The sequence below is a fragment of the Dermacentor silvarum genome, chromosome 4 (genome assembly GCF_013339745.2).
Source record: "Dermacentor silvarum isolate Dsil-2018 chromosome 4, BIME_Dsil_1.4, whole genome shotgun sequence".
Classification (NCBI taxonomy): Eukaryota; Metazoa; Arthropoda; class Arachnida; order Ixodida; family Ixodidae; genus Dermacentor; species Dermacentor silvarum.
The window spans coordinates 50,728,742-50,743,408 of NC_051157.2; the positions used below are offsets into that span (position 1 = coordinate 50,728,742).

At 47.5% G+C, this 14,667-nt stretch overlaps 1 protein-coding gene across 1 annotated transcript in view; it reads left to right on the forward strand.

Annotated features, from left to right (window-relative positions):
* The first annotated feature begins 13,118 nt into the window (after positions 1–13,118).
* The window catches only part of LOC119450003 (serine/threonine-protein phosphatase with EF-hands 2-like), a 222,924-nt gene continuing 221,375 nt past the window's right edge, over positions 13,119–14,667 (forward strand). The window contains exon 1 of the mRNA XM_037713332.2: positions 13,119–14,217. Coding sequence (XP_037569260.1) covers positions 14,139–14,217 — 79 coding nt within the window. The 5' untranslated portion in view covers positions 13,119–14,138. The remainder of the gene's footprint in view (positions 14,218–14,667) is intronic.

Here is a 14,667-nt window from a genome sequence, read left to right on the forward strand (position 1 = left end):
TGGCTGTAGTGTTCTGCTCTTGAATAGAAGAGGTCGCAGGTTCCATATCCGCATTCTGATGAAGGCGCAGAATGCCGAATCTCCTGCGTACTGAGATTTTTGGGCGCACGCTAAAGGTCTCTGTCCTGTTCAAACATTAGGGGGCTCTAGCAGAGATAACAACGTTTCTATATATTAATATGCATATCGAATCCCAATTGAGCCTCGTAATAGAGCTCAGGTCATGGCTCATTGCAATTTAAGTAGAGCTAATGGCGCAAAGCGACCTATTGGAGAAAGTGTAAGAAACAAAAGGAAGGAAGGAGAAGGATTTTATTGATTTAGACCTCCTCCACGTGCGCTAGAAATTCATATTTAGACTATCTAGACAACGTAATAAGTCCTGTTGTGTTGCTGTTTCGTAGTCGAATTCTTGTCCGTCGTTAGCTGCCTCCGCGAGATTGAGTTTTGTGACAAGTTCGAACATGGCTGCAGAGTTGTTCGCGGATAAGTCGGCCAGTCACTTCTCTCGAGAGTTAATGGTTGCACTCTGCTGCTGTGTGCTTGTGTTCTAATGCGAAGCATCCTTTGGCTCATTTCAGGCACGTAGCGGCTGGTGGGTAAGTATACAAGGAAGGTAGGTATAGGTCTTTCCTGTCTCGCCACACTTCGGCGGACTTCTGTAATTTCATTACACGAAATGCATGACCAACAGAAATGAATGACCAACACTGGAATTGAGCCCATGTCTTCGAGCACAGCAGCTGAATGCTCTAACCAGTAGGCCACGATCACACGCATGCTACTCTCGTGCCAAAGAAGACTAGCTCTTTGAGACGCCGGGCGCGTGCATCAGGTGCCAGTTTCTCGCCTTCTTCCTCGTGAAAGCTGGCGCCTTGAGACGCTGTGTTAGACTGTACCGCCTCCGGGATCGGCCCACATTCCTCAGTACTTTGCTCGCAGCAGCTAATATGCTACGCAGAAACTGTGCGACGCCGTACCGCCTTCATGATTGGCCCAGGTCGAGCAGGTTTCAACGTTTCATCACCCGAGTGCAAATTCAGTTGTCGTTTTAACAAGCACCACATAACATAGCCGTAGGTATACGTACAACTGTATGACGCGTAGTACGTCACAAGCCGCGTTTCTCTGGCTTACGCTCGTCCAGTACCTACGTAGAACCCAACATTCGGCATGTCGTAAGATCGCGTCGAGCGGCCGGAGTAGGACACATGCCGTCGGCGTCACGCGATCGTCGTCACCGTCGTCTTGCTGCTGTCGTCACACACACGCTCGCGTCAGGCACATGGCTCTTCGTCTCACACAAACTCGTCGCTCCACCTGATAACGCTTTGTCTAATTCCGAAACGATGCCTGGTAGCCAGATACTAGCGAAATGCTTCGCTTAACATCGATCCCCAGGGTGCGTTGGATCTGCTTTAGCGTCTTTGTTGGTCAACAACCAGTTGAAGAAGTGGTAAGTAAACGAGACGCCTCGAACCGGCCTGACAGCGTTGGGTCTCTCTATATGGCCGCGTTCTCGCTCTTGACATTTGGCCCACCGCAGGGCAAAAGAAAAGGCTGTGTAGGCTGCTCGCGATGGCACGAGTGGAACGAGCTGGGCGGCATAACGGTGCCCGTGGGATGCCGCGGAACAACCAGTGGATCCGGCTCCTTCCGAGTCGGAAGGAGAAGAGGAAGAAGCTGCACACGTGTCGCGCTGGCGGCTGCTCACTGCGCATGTGGTGTTTACACGCTGGCCCCGGAAGCTCTGACCAGCAGACAGCCGGAAGTGGGGGAAATAGGCCGCCATTGACGCGCGCAGCAGCTGTGTGGGCGTATGGTGCCATCGCTTCTTTCTTCTATACTGCCTGATTATACCTCGCAGGCCCCGCAAACGTGCGGCGCCCTGATCTGTGCAGCCATTTTCTTGTGCGTTTCTTCATTATAGTGCTGGTTCTCTTTCGATCACTCTGCAGTGAAGTCTTACCGTGGAGAAATGTCGTGACAACTCGAGTGTCGTGACTACTTACGAGTTGTCACGACACCTCTCCACGATTAGGCTTATTCGCCAGGTTCCTTCACCACGATGGCGTCCTGGCGCTGGACACGAGGTCGCAGGATCGAGTCCCGCGTGCTTCACGTCCGCATTACTACAAAAATTAAACGCCGAGGAAAGGATAAAGATAATCGCGAAAATGAATGAAAGAGGAGGAGAAAGTACGTGGGTGCGCCCTAGTAGAACAGGAAGAGGTCGAAATTAAATCGTTGCCCTGTATCACGACGTTCCTCGCAGACCATCAAAGCAGAATAGCATATTTCGTTAACGCCATTCAAAGTTTCACCTTTGGTGAAGTTTGCCAGTTTCCCTTCGCGGTCACACTTTTGTTCCTCGGCAGCCTGGTTCACGTAGAGCAACACTGCCTTCGGGGAGTAGAATTGTTGCAAATCGCGGTGTCTCCTGCTTCCATAGTCTACATCCAGCCGTGACCTTGTAAGAAAGGGGCGTGCTTCCCTCAGGGTTACAAGCCTATTGTCCAAACACATAGCGGCTGGCGCTTTCCATTGACGTTAGGGAGCCCACATGCAAGCGCTGTAATAGCTAAGGTAGAGCGCTGTCCCACGATTCTCTAGACAATGGATGCACTTCTTTCGCGTTACCGACTACCGAGTAGGTGAAGTAACATAGTTTATCGTTCGATAGGGCTGTTTTGAACCTTTAGTCCTCGCAGTGCGTTTTGTTTTCACTCTTCGTTGAGCAGCGCAGAAAAGTTCGACGATCGCTTTAATGGCGTTGAGTGTAGGGATGTGGAAGCGCCTGCTTTCATGAAGGAATGAAGCGCGAACAGTGTGGGGCGTGGCTTTGCCTTTTGACCTCATTCTGATAAACTGCTGCTACGCGTGTGTACGCACACACTCACGCACGCTTCTCACGTAGCTGTCTTTTCTTTTTAAAAATCTTCCTCACATATTCATGTGTGTGCCAGCAGTAGGCAAGCGACCGTTGTCGTATGTGGAGTTCAACAGAGTTTACGAAGAAAAGCTGCCAACTTTTGACCTTCATGCTCATGGACAATATGCGATATTCCTAGGGATAAATTTATGGCGACGAGTATAATATACATAGCTTTGTCAATCAGTTGGCGCAGGTGGGTTTCCAGCAAAGGTTCTAATATTCGAGCAGCCGTTGTCGCATCGCGACCGCGCGCTGCGCGATCAACCGAACTACGATCTGCTGAACTGTGGGCGCCCTAATCAAACCGAGCCGTCATGCTCCATGACGTCATGTTGACGTCCATGACGCCACGCTACCTGGCCCGTCTGCCATAGAATCTAATGGGGATGCTCCCGAGTAAGCCGTGGTAATTTTGACGTCACCACTTTCGTCACGCCAGCCTTGGTAATGGGAATTTCGGCCCAGGTATCACGACGTCATGAATCGGAGTGAACAGGCTTTGTGCTATCTAGGTGGTGTTGATCGAGCCAGTGCTTGTATGTACACATACTTCGCATCTTATTTCGTGCTTACAGAACACAACTGCATGCGGCACCTAACTAGATTGTAAAAAGCATCACTCCGAGAAAAACAGCGACGCAACAGGACCGAAGAAAGACAAAACAACACGCGAATGCCCTGTCACTGCGCTGTTTCTCGGAACGACGCTCAACCAACATGCCCAGCTTCGCACGAAATAGCAATTAATCGGCGGGAAACCCGCGTAACTACCAGCGCCTCACTATCTTCTTGGCTGGGTTTAGAAACTCCCATGTCCTCTAATCTTTGTTGTCAGCCACGTTCGTTACTCGCCACCTTAGGTGACCAAGGCGAGCATATGGCTTGATTTTGCTTCCTTCCGGTAGCGGCGTTCGGTGTGACAAATGAGCCATTAAGCGTTGCCGGCGTTTTCTATTCATCACGCTACGTGTGGCCTTCTCCTTCAGCGTCTTGGTTATTGCTCTGTCTTGTGCCCATAAATTGTCTCTCTATGCAGACCAAAGTTTCGAGGCCATCAATCAAGTGGCCCTTGCCCGAAGCTCACTTTGTTGGCGGCAATATATGCCGCCGCTTGACCGAAGTGGTAGGAGCGGGCGCTTTGTCGCTGATGAAGCGGAAAAGTGCAAGAAAAAAGAAACACGCGATCAAATGACAGCGTGCTTTATTCTAAAATTATAAAGGAGAGAATGCGAAATGAGGAGGGCGTAACGGACCTCGAAGGCTGTTGCTTCCTCCGCAAAAGCAGAGCGACGAAGTGCTTAAGTTCGGGCAATCAGCGACGCCGCTTCAACTTACACTTTCTGCCGTCAAGTACAAACTTTTACTTGAACTGCTTAAGTTCTCCGAACGTGGGGCCAAAACAAATGACACTGAGACCGGACGGCCCTGCTACCAAAAACGCGTTATTTTCTCTCTTTCAAACGACGCCGAAGTGTGGCCATGCAGAAATTGAGAAATATCTTTCTGTAATCAATATATATGCCTCCAAACAGGCCTCAAAACCACAGAGAAAAATCTCTCTCTCGCTCTCTTTATTTTGTTGGTTTAACGGTCCGTAAGTTTTCGAGCTTTGGCAAGATCTGTTGCAGATCGAAAATTTTAGCTCATTTACGATGATGCAATTTCGGAGCAACGTCGATTGCAGCATGTAGGAAGAGAAGGGAAAGGGGATATTTATTGACAGAATAAGGTGGAGTGCATGGTCCAGTTGAGCACCTTATGCATCTTTTTTTCCTTCTTCTGTTGAGCTGCCCTTAGGATTTTGGCAGATAAGACTCAAGCGGGGAAGAGACAAGAACGTGCCACGTAACGGTGACGCAGTGTTTCAGTCAGTTGTACACGTAGTGCAAAATTCGTACCGCCACAGTCATTATTTTCGACGAAAACGAACGCGTCTTAAGATATCATTTTCGTTTCTCTTGCGCACGAAGATTGCGTTGTCCTTTCATAATATAGAGGTTTAAAATAGGGGTATAGAGCTTAGGGTGCCCCAACAAGCAACCACTTTGCATTCGTTGTCTGTCCCACCGGGAAGGTGCTTTAAAATAGGGTTCCCGGCTTGCGTTAGCGTCACGTGATCTGCAGCACCATTCCTGCATGCGGAAGGAAAATGAAAGCATAATGCCAGAGAAAGAAAAAAACGATGAAATAATGGAATCCCTAATATTTTACAGGATGGGAAGTTTACCTGAGGGTTTATTATTTTCAACGAGGAGGCGTTGAGGCGTTTTTGAGATGCTCGCGGCGACGTTGAGACGATGCAAAGCACATTTGGGGAGTTTGGGGCACCCACGCTATTTTTGAAATTTAGCGTTAGAGGCGTGCGAAAACCTAAACTCAGATACCGCTCGGGTTTGGCGATTGCGCAGTGGCGAGACGCTAATTGTTAGGGGCCCCATATTTTTTGGGGCCCCTACTCTAAAACAGCCTAGTGACTTGTAAATGCTAAGGCTGTGTAGGTCTTCCTCCCATAGCTATATACCGACGTTTGCTTTGTACAACCCGCGTAAATGCAATATTAAGGCACACCAATCCTGCCGTGTAGTTCCAGCTAAGTCTGACGGCGGTCGCGCACGCCTCCAGCTTACTTTCTCATTGTGCTTAAAAACCTACGACTCATGGCTTATGACTCGACAGTATTGCACTTTTAATATACGAACAATATGAAGACACTACTTTCTTTAAGTACGGACTCCATGCTTTTTGTGTGGCGTTGTGTCCATTCTGTACTACAGACATGTTACGTTGCATGCGCAAATTGGTGATAACTGCAGCATATTAAGCAATCACGCAACCGTTTTCTTCCTTCTTCTTCTTTCTTTTCTTTTTCTTTTTTTTATTTATTCGCGAGCTTACGCGCTGCTCACACGCGCGACTTTCGAAGGTTCCTTGTAGATTGGATAGATGATTTTGTTTACCGTCGTTCACTGATACGTTAAGCAATCCGCTCATACTAGAAGCTAAAGCAAGAAACCAGAGGTAATCCTCTGGGTAGCTGCGAGACCAGGATAGGCAAAAAATTAAACACGAAACTCGAGAGGTGTCTACAAAATTGAACGGTATTTATGTAAAAACAAGCACTCAGGAAAGATTGCCTCCGCTGCGCTAACGAGAAAAACCAGATCCCTCATTAATTGTAATTGGTCCCTTCGTTAAAGAAAAATAGACCAAAATCAGCCAGTGTTCATCCGCTGAGTTGCCGCTTTCTATAATTACAGCCGCTTTTGGGCGAGCCGCGTGTAATATGGTCGTTAGAGCAATATCCGGACAATGTAGTTGAACACCATTGAGCGAGCTTTTAAAGAACTTAAAAGTGAAAGCACAGCTTCGTTAAATCTGTCGACAAAAGTCTGACTATAAAAGAACATGCTAAACCACTTTTTATCAAGAAAAGGAAAGTGTCCTTGGTCAAACAGTCGCTGCTGTAATCGCCCCCAAAATATAAAATCTGTAATCTGCCCCCAAATATCAAACCGGCACTGCGGCACGGAGGAGGGCGAGGTAAAAAGACAAGCGAATGGAGGGACACAGAGTACAGTAACACGATTACAGCCGGTTACGATCACAGTTCGCACCAGTGAGTGCTAAAGGCATTTGTGCAAGTACATTACACTTAAGAATTATGACTTCGTCGCCCTCTGCTGCAACGGCTAGTGAGGTCGGCATTCAAAAATGTGTCGGTAAAATTTTTTTTCCGTATAAATCGAGGCTGAGACGAAAGCAAGGCCTAACACATAGTATTCTCTCGAGCACAAGGTTATTGTGAACTTTACGCACATTTACCGCTTGCTTTCAGGTCTACTTAAACAATGACATCCGTGTTCTCGTATGATAGGTGTTTTATTGGAACAGAGGAAGTGAACTTCTATTACATAACGCGGGTGCATACGGGTCACTTCTTTTGGATAGTTTTTTTTTTCTTTGCGTTGTGTACAGTTGCGTTTTTTTTTGTAAAAATAGTAGTTTGTGGTATGTGCGCGCGTGTTATTGGAGAAAGGGGTAGCCCTCAAGTTTTGCCCATAACAGCGGTATCTGACTCAACTACGACTTAAATGGCACGATAATGGTAAGGGCACTATGATGATGGTGACGACAGCGACTGCGAGGAAGGCCACAATGGCGATGGGACGACGTCAATGTCAACGACGACGGCTGATAATTCGAGGACCCACAAACAAATCCTATCAGTGGGTAAATGGTGCCTTCTGGAGAGTTCTTATGCCAATGAAACGTGATGATCACACAGCCGCCACAAAATATTCATGAATTTACCGCAATCGCTCTGTACAAATAAATGTTTTTTTTTCTCTCTCTCTCTAAATATTGTACGCAAGAACGTACGCGTGGTCGACGCCGACTGGCCGCGTGAGCTCACACGAGGAGAGGAACGTCTCGTTTAGTAACATGCGTCGCTGATAGGATTAACCCTGACATAAAGACTGGGTTACTATTTATATGCGTGGCCGTTATACATGTTTTGCAAGCCGCGTGAGTCCCAGAGAAGCTGGGATGGAGTGGAATAGTGATACTGTTTCCTCTTACTCAACCTGAATTGGGAGCGCATCGCCTGAACACAAACACGTGGCCTGAATAAAGTAAGGGCTCTCTTCTGTCCATTGTATTGCGTTATTGTATTTGTCGCGTCGAGTAGCCGATACTGGCGGCGTGGAGACGTGCCAGTTCAGAAGGCTTTGGGGAACGAGCGTGGTGGAATGTGCCACGCCCCGTTTCGAAGGGAGCCATCATTATCATCAATCGTGAAGAGCGAAATGAATGTTATTGAGATTTCGGTGATGCCAAGATTGTGTTCGACTCTATGTCGTGAAGCCGCCACATTTCAGGACCGCTCTCACGCTATCCTGTGTTATCTCACGCTCTCACGCCATCTCCGACGTCATAACCCGCGTTCGCTGAAGCGAATCATTCTTTTTTTATTTTTTATTGAGTTGACACTTACGCAAGCCCCTTTCATTGACACGCTAAGGTGCAGAATTAAACCACCGGCCGCGATGTCTATACGGATGTGAGCAGACGATCGGTCATGGTTTGTGCCCTTGCCCTGGCTTCATTAGGTGCAGACGACAGATTAGCAGGCACAACGGTAGGCAATCGACCATAGCGGATCATCCGTCATCGGTGCACATATCGACAAATGTGCCGCTCCACTACATCAGGCACGCAGTTCTTGGTTGACTTTCGGAGCACCGGCGGGCAGTATTGTACACTCTTCTCGGGATCGTGTGTTGTGAGCCTTCCTTTCTCTCTCTCTCTCTCCTCTCGAGTTTCGTGCTGTGTGGCGTTTTTCACGGGTTACAGAGCGTCCCGGACTGAGTTCTGCTAAATGTTCCCGCCACTTGTGTGCTGCAAGACCATATTGCTTCTTTTCATGCTTAGTAGTGCTCACTCAAAGCGACTTCTTTTATACAATCACCAATACTGCTTCTGTTTCCCATTTGTGACACCATAAATTTGTACGCTGAGTTTACTGAACGGGGAATCATTAATTTCCACTGAAGGGCTAGAACACATAGCAACGACGTTATATAGGGTGTCCCAGCTAACGTTAGTCAATCTGTTCAAAGAAAAACAAAATTAAAAAGCACACTGGAAGATTGGACTTTAAGACCTATGGTCTTCGGTCGTCAGAGTCCTAACGACCGAACACCACAGGTTTAAATATCGTACCTTGCACAGGGATTTCTATTTCACATTTTTTGTTTGAACAGCTTGGCTAACATTAGCTGGGACATACGGTATAGTGATATTCTACTGAGTGCCAGTATTTAAGCTTTACGCTTTCAGCCGTTGAAGTGGGACTTACTGCAGGAGGCCCGTGTCCGCAGACGTGGTAACGACGCTCAACAATACGGCGAAACGTTTGACAACTGGCGCTCCTACTCCACTTCCAACTTTTCTTATGTGCAACCGTCACTCGCGTTGTTTAGCTTTCTTTGCGCGCAGAAGAAATCGGCAGAAAGGCAAAGAGAAAGAATGAGAAAAAGTGATTAGTTTAACCAGAAATGAGTCCTGTTTCTGTTCTAAAGGCAGCGCTCTTGTGGACACATGTACGAACACAAAAGCAGACAAACATTGTCTGCTTTTGTGTTCGTCCTGGTGACCACAAGTGCGCTGCTTTTAGAACAGTAATGGCCAACCGAGCTAGCCCAACACACAGCTAGTCCTGTTCGTTATCCTGCACGGGAAAACGGGGATAAAGGGACAAAATGAAAGAAAACGTAGAACCAGGAAGAACTGCTGGCCTGCCGGCAGGCAGGCTAACGAATTGTTTAGCCAGCAGCGTCCAGAGCAGGCGTCCAGTGCTAACACTGTCCTGGTATATATTGTTATTATAGTGGGCGACTGTCCAGTCCGTCATGCGCAGTGCACAATACTCGCACTGCATAGCGGACTGTAAGTGGGGCAGGTACAAAGCTGCTGTGCGAAATTGGCTCACGGCAGCTGCAGCTGTCACAGGTGGGGCTGTCGACCATTTCATTAAGACGAAAATAAACCACGCAATAAGTGTGTGACACACTAGGCCACACTCTGCGCAGCAGAGTTTCTTCACACCGGAGCAGTTGCAGCAAGGCTTCGTATACTCAATACAGCTGTCATACGAACAAGCATATGCCACGCGTATTGCAGGGACGCACGTTGCTTGCCAAAGAAAACTCTCGTGCTGCGAGGCACAGCGCGGACAGAGGGTCACGATTGCCGACCCTTGTGTGCGCAGATTGAAATGAAGAATGATTACCGCGTAGTGGATGCGACGCTGCCATAGCTGGGTTAGCGAGACAAGTGGTTGCTGTCAGTTTCCATTTTGTGGGCCACCGGATTCCCGCAAAACGGAACTGGCGGCGCTTAGTTTTAAACAAACGAGCCCTTTGGCGAGTGGAAAAACGCGTATTTCTAAGCGGCAGCATCCGCATGCCCTGTAGCAGTAAGAATAAAAAGAAGAGTGAACCGTTTCAGAAGGACATAAAGGATTGTTTGTGTTATATGTGCGGTAAGGTCGTCATTGCCATACACTCACATATTGAATAAATCAGCGGGAAAGGGAGAATCAGACAGTTAATATCCCGCCCCCTCATTTAATGGCGAACACGACGAAGCAATTTTTCAGAAAGCAAGAATAAAAAAATAAAATAAAAAATAAAAGAGCAATAAAGAGTAAACTAAAAATCGATTGTCGACTACATTCGCCATTTCTGTACTCGGGAGAAAGACACGAGGAAAAAGGTTCTAACGCTAAAGAAATGCCTGTTCCATACGTGTTTCTTTCATATTTAAATTTTTTTTATATAGCGGCAGGATGAAGCACTTGAAAAAAGAATTGGTTCAGAAATTGAGACGACGAAGATGGGCATTCTGAGCTATACAGCTGGTAGTATTTCAATAGGATAACATTCCGCCCGTCGCAAAGAAACTGTCGAAGTGTTGTAAATGCGATCAAAGCGCATTTTAATGACGCTGTACAAATTGTTTTGGCATATTAGGGAAGGTAATACAGCATGCCGAACATCCTACATATCACAGGGGATAACATCTACTGTTATAACAGAAGTCGAAGCTTATGTTTTGCTCCGTAATTGTATCGAATAAATAAAAGAAAGAAAAACGCCGCCTAACCCCAATGATCCGAACCCTTATCCTCCGTTCTTGACTAGCTATTACAAGTTGCTGTAATACAATGCAAGTACATGGACATTATGTTATAAAGTCTAACCCCGTTATAACAAACTGCTTCCTCGCGCGAAAACTGTTCGTTATAGGAGGAGTTCATTATATACTTGTACTTACCCTGAAAGCTGCTCTTGGAAGAGTCAAAAGTCGCAAGATCATTTCTTCACAATTGAGAACAAGACATAAAGCATTTTTTATCTCCCATTTCTTCTTTAAGTGAGAAATATACACCTTATGTATTCAAGATATATATGTATATATATAAGAAACTTGTCTTCTTGGACTAGGTGAGAACGTAGCCAAGTAGATAGTAGCTTTTACTCTCACCACCTCAATCAACGTTGTATTATGAAAAAAAATAATTATTGCTATATTATTAATAATTAGCGTCTACACAATATTGGCACCACGCTGCATGTCAGTTAAAGGGACACTAAATAGAAAATTATTTTAAGCCTCCCTTTGTTAGGACCTTACCCTCCTACAATACACCCCTACCCCCTGAAAAAAAAAAATATACTCTTACTGTGAGAGGTTGTTTGGTAAGCCAGAAAATACGCAAGAACTAAAAGGGAGGTGGCGACGCTGTCTCGAAGTTTTCGCACCAGCTCGCAGTGACGTCATAGATCTTCACGGCGTCTGCGCGGGCCTAGTAGTTTTTTTTTTTTTTTCCCCGGTAAAGATAGACTATGTTGTCTTCTCGAAGCGCCATAAAAATGAAATAGCAAGTTTCACGAACCTTACAAAGCCCACAACGTTCTGATCGTTTAAACGTTTAAACCTCAGGATAAGTACAAGTATATAATCAACCTGTTAGATGACAGAACGCTCTCGGAAGAAAAGATTCTTGGGAAATGGCCTATGCATTCTTGCATGCAAAAGGCCACAAAAGCCCTTCTGCAGTTTGTGAAGAGTACTGGATTGTACGAACGCTTGTGACAGCGGAGATTCTTCTTTGACTGTCTCTGCGAATGACTGACTCCAATTTTTTCCCCTTTTCTCTCCTTATCTATTCTTCCCCTTTCCCCTCCCCAAGTGTAGGGTAGCCAACCGGGCACGTCCTTGGTTAACCTCCCTACCTTTCCCTCTTCGTATATATATATATATATATATCGTTTAAACGTTCTGCTCGTTTAAAACGGACTACAACGTCGACGAGGCCGCTTTAAATGGCAGGCGCCATGAGCTTCATTCCATAATTGCCGGACGATGAAAAACTGTTCGCACTAAGCGCAAGTTCCCTGTAAGCGGGGACGTTAAATAAATTGACTCCACTGTATCCACACTGTACAGTGATAAGTGGTTATGAAAACGTAAGGTATTTAATCAAACAAGCAGAGAAAGAAACGAATCCAGCGCTCACCGACATCAGCAGCGGCACAAATGAAACGTTGTTTGGGCACACTGAGTTTGAAATCACAATTCGCTCGTGCGGACATAGTTCAAAATGAAAACAAAAATGGCACAGCCCTCACTAGAATTGAAAATAAACAACGTGCTTGAAATAAATCAATTGTAGTTTGCACGTTCACTTATCAAAGACGTTCATTTCTCGTACTTTTCCAATTACAGTTTCCTCTTCGCTTATAGTTACCTCTCCCAAAGAAATAACGTTCTTCACACAAGAAGAACTTATTAGATCACCAGGTGATATAGCAATTAAGAACCTTACTGATGCGAGGTTGCAGTTTATTGTTATTTTTGTTGAAGTTTTATCGCTCGATGCATAGCGTATAGGCTTGATGTTGCCCTGTTTCCCTCTTGCAAAACTACCACACGAGAACACGCAAAAAAAAAATAAATAAAAGTAAGCTTGGCTGCTCCTTTCATACCTCTCATCACGGCTTGTTCAGTGGCTCGTTCATTCGCAAACCAATGGAAAAGTGAACAGGCTATCCGAAAGGAAAGAAAGACACACGTGGACGCATTGCAAGCGGTACTGCTTCTGTTAGCAGAAAAGAAAAAAAAAAAATAACAGTGAACGGAATAGGAAGAAACGCTTTCCCACGGCGCTGTTTATCGCCCAGGAAAAAAAAAAAAAGTTTGAACGAATTCTCGGAGGAAAGCGTCATTTCCAGTGCGATGCATTAACAAATTGCCCGCGATTTCTAGTGTCATTTAGCGCTCGATTTCGGCGCTAACAAAAGCCCCGACGGAAAACACGAAAAGCGTTGCGATCTCAGAACGGGGCGCGAGAGCGCAAGCGGATCAACGAAAGATGCGTGCGTGTGTGCGCTCGCACAAACATCTTTTTCTCTCCAAGGGCGCCCACTCTCCACGAAGAAGAAACAACTCTTGTGTCCGGGGCCGGCCCCAGCAGCAGCGGCGGCTAAGCGGCGCGCGCGTTCCGAGCGTCGTCTGCTTAGCGCGAAAACGCGCCGCGCGGAGGCGCTATGCGCATGCGCGTTTCGAACCCGTCCCGGCCTCGCGCCGTTTTTCGGAGCGGCCGAGCAAGTGGCATCTCAAACCGCCTGCGAGCGGTGCTTCACCGAACACGTCGATCGCCGCTTCTCTCTCCTCAAGCATGTAGTGAGCGGCGGCACCTTCGTTCGGCGCGGACTTTTTTGAGTTTGGTTCTTTTCTTTAGGTCCCTCGTTTTTTGGTGTGAGAGAGAGATTTTTTTTTTCTCCCTTCCGACATTCTCTACGCGAAACTGCTCCAAATCCAATCTCGCTCCCCAAGCAGTTCCTCGCTTGCTTTCGGTTCTCCTAAAACACCGTGAGAACACGTTTATTTATTGCCCGCCTCCCGCGCGAGTTCTCGTTGCGAGTTGCTCGCGCTCTCATCGTATCGAGGCAAGAAGGAGTCAAGAAAGCCTGCTTACAACGCGGGGGACCCAGCGTCATCGAAGACTACCACTGGCAATCTCGTCAGGAGGTTTCGGGATTCCCATCCCCCGTGGACGAGCCGCCGCTACTCTTTGAGTGACGGGGCTGTGCGGCGCGCCGTGCGTCGTCTTCACCGCTTCGCTCCACCCCTGCTCGAGTGTTCATCCAAGCGTCACGCTTTCCCGCGCGACGCTTTCCCGTGCCGGGAATGTCGTCACTCCATGCCGCGCTCCTTCACTTCGCGGCCGCTCGGCGCTGACAACGCACGGACGCACGCGTTATGCTCTTCGTAGTCGGCGACGACGCTTGGAAGCCCTGATACCGACGCCTCCAGCGACAAACTACTCCGAATCGTCGCGAAACCACCGAGCGTGTTGCCAGTGACCACCGCCGGCACGTGTGAGACGCGCCGGGCCCTACCGACGTCGCTCGTGGATTCGAAGTCGTGTTTTTGTTGTTTCTTCTTCGGGGGGTGGGAGTGTCTGGTGCATCGGAAAGGAGAGAGAGGGGGGGTCCCTGGCCCCGAGTGTTGTTTGTGAGGAATGCGCCCTCGCATCATTGTGTGAGAGGCGGGCGTTCTTATCACATTCGCTGTCGGCGCGCGATAAGCTTCGTCCCCAAGGTGAAGACAGCTTTCCAGGCCGGAGGAAGAAATGGGCTGCACGGGCACCAAACAAAGCAGCGAGTGCGATGCGGTCGAGAAGGTCGAGGCCATGGGCAACGCCGAAAGGGGTGAGTGGGCCAAGTTCTTGACGTACCCGAACTCGAACAGTAGCGCGCTCTGTCATTGTTTCCGCTGAGGCGAGTGAGAAGTACTTGCAATCACCGTACAGGTGCGGATTGTGTTAGTATTTTGATCTCTTAAGAATACAAATGCTTTCCTTTCGTCTTTCTTGCGCTTTTATTTTTTAGTGCTTGGTTGCGGGACGCTTACATTCCCGAGAACCCCCACCTACGGAATCAATTTAGGTAGAAAGTTACGCGAGGTGCCGTTAGACATCTGTCATCGTTCTTCGATCTTTCTCGAGTTGCTCCAGCGGATATCCATGACTAATACGTTTACCAGTTCGAGCGCTCAACATTATTAATTAAAGAGGATTTGCATAAAAGAAAACTGCTATTAATGAGAAGAAATATCGTAATGTCGCGATAGTTGGCGCATACGCGACGAAAGCCAGTCGC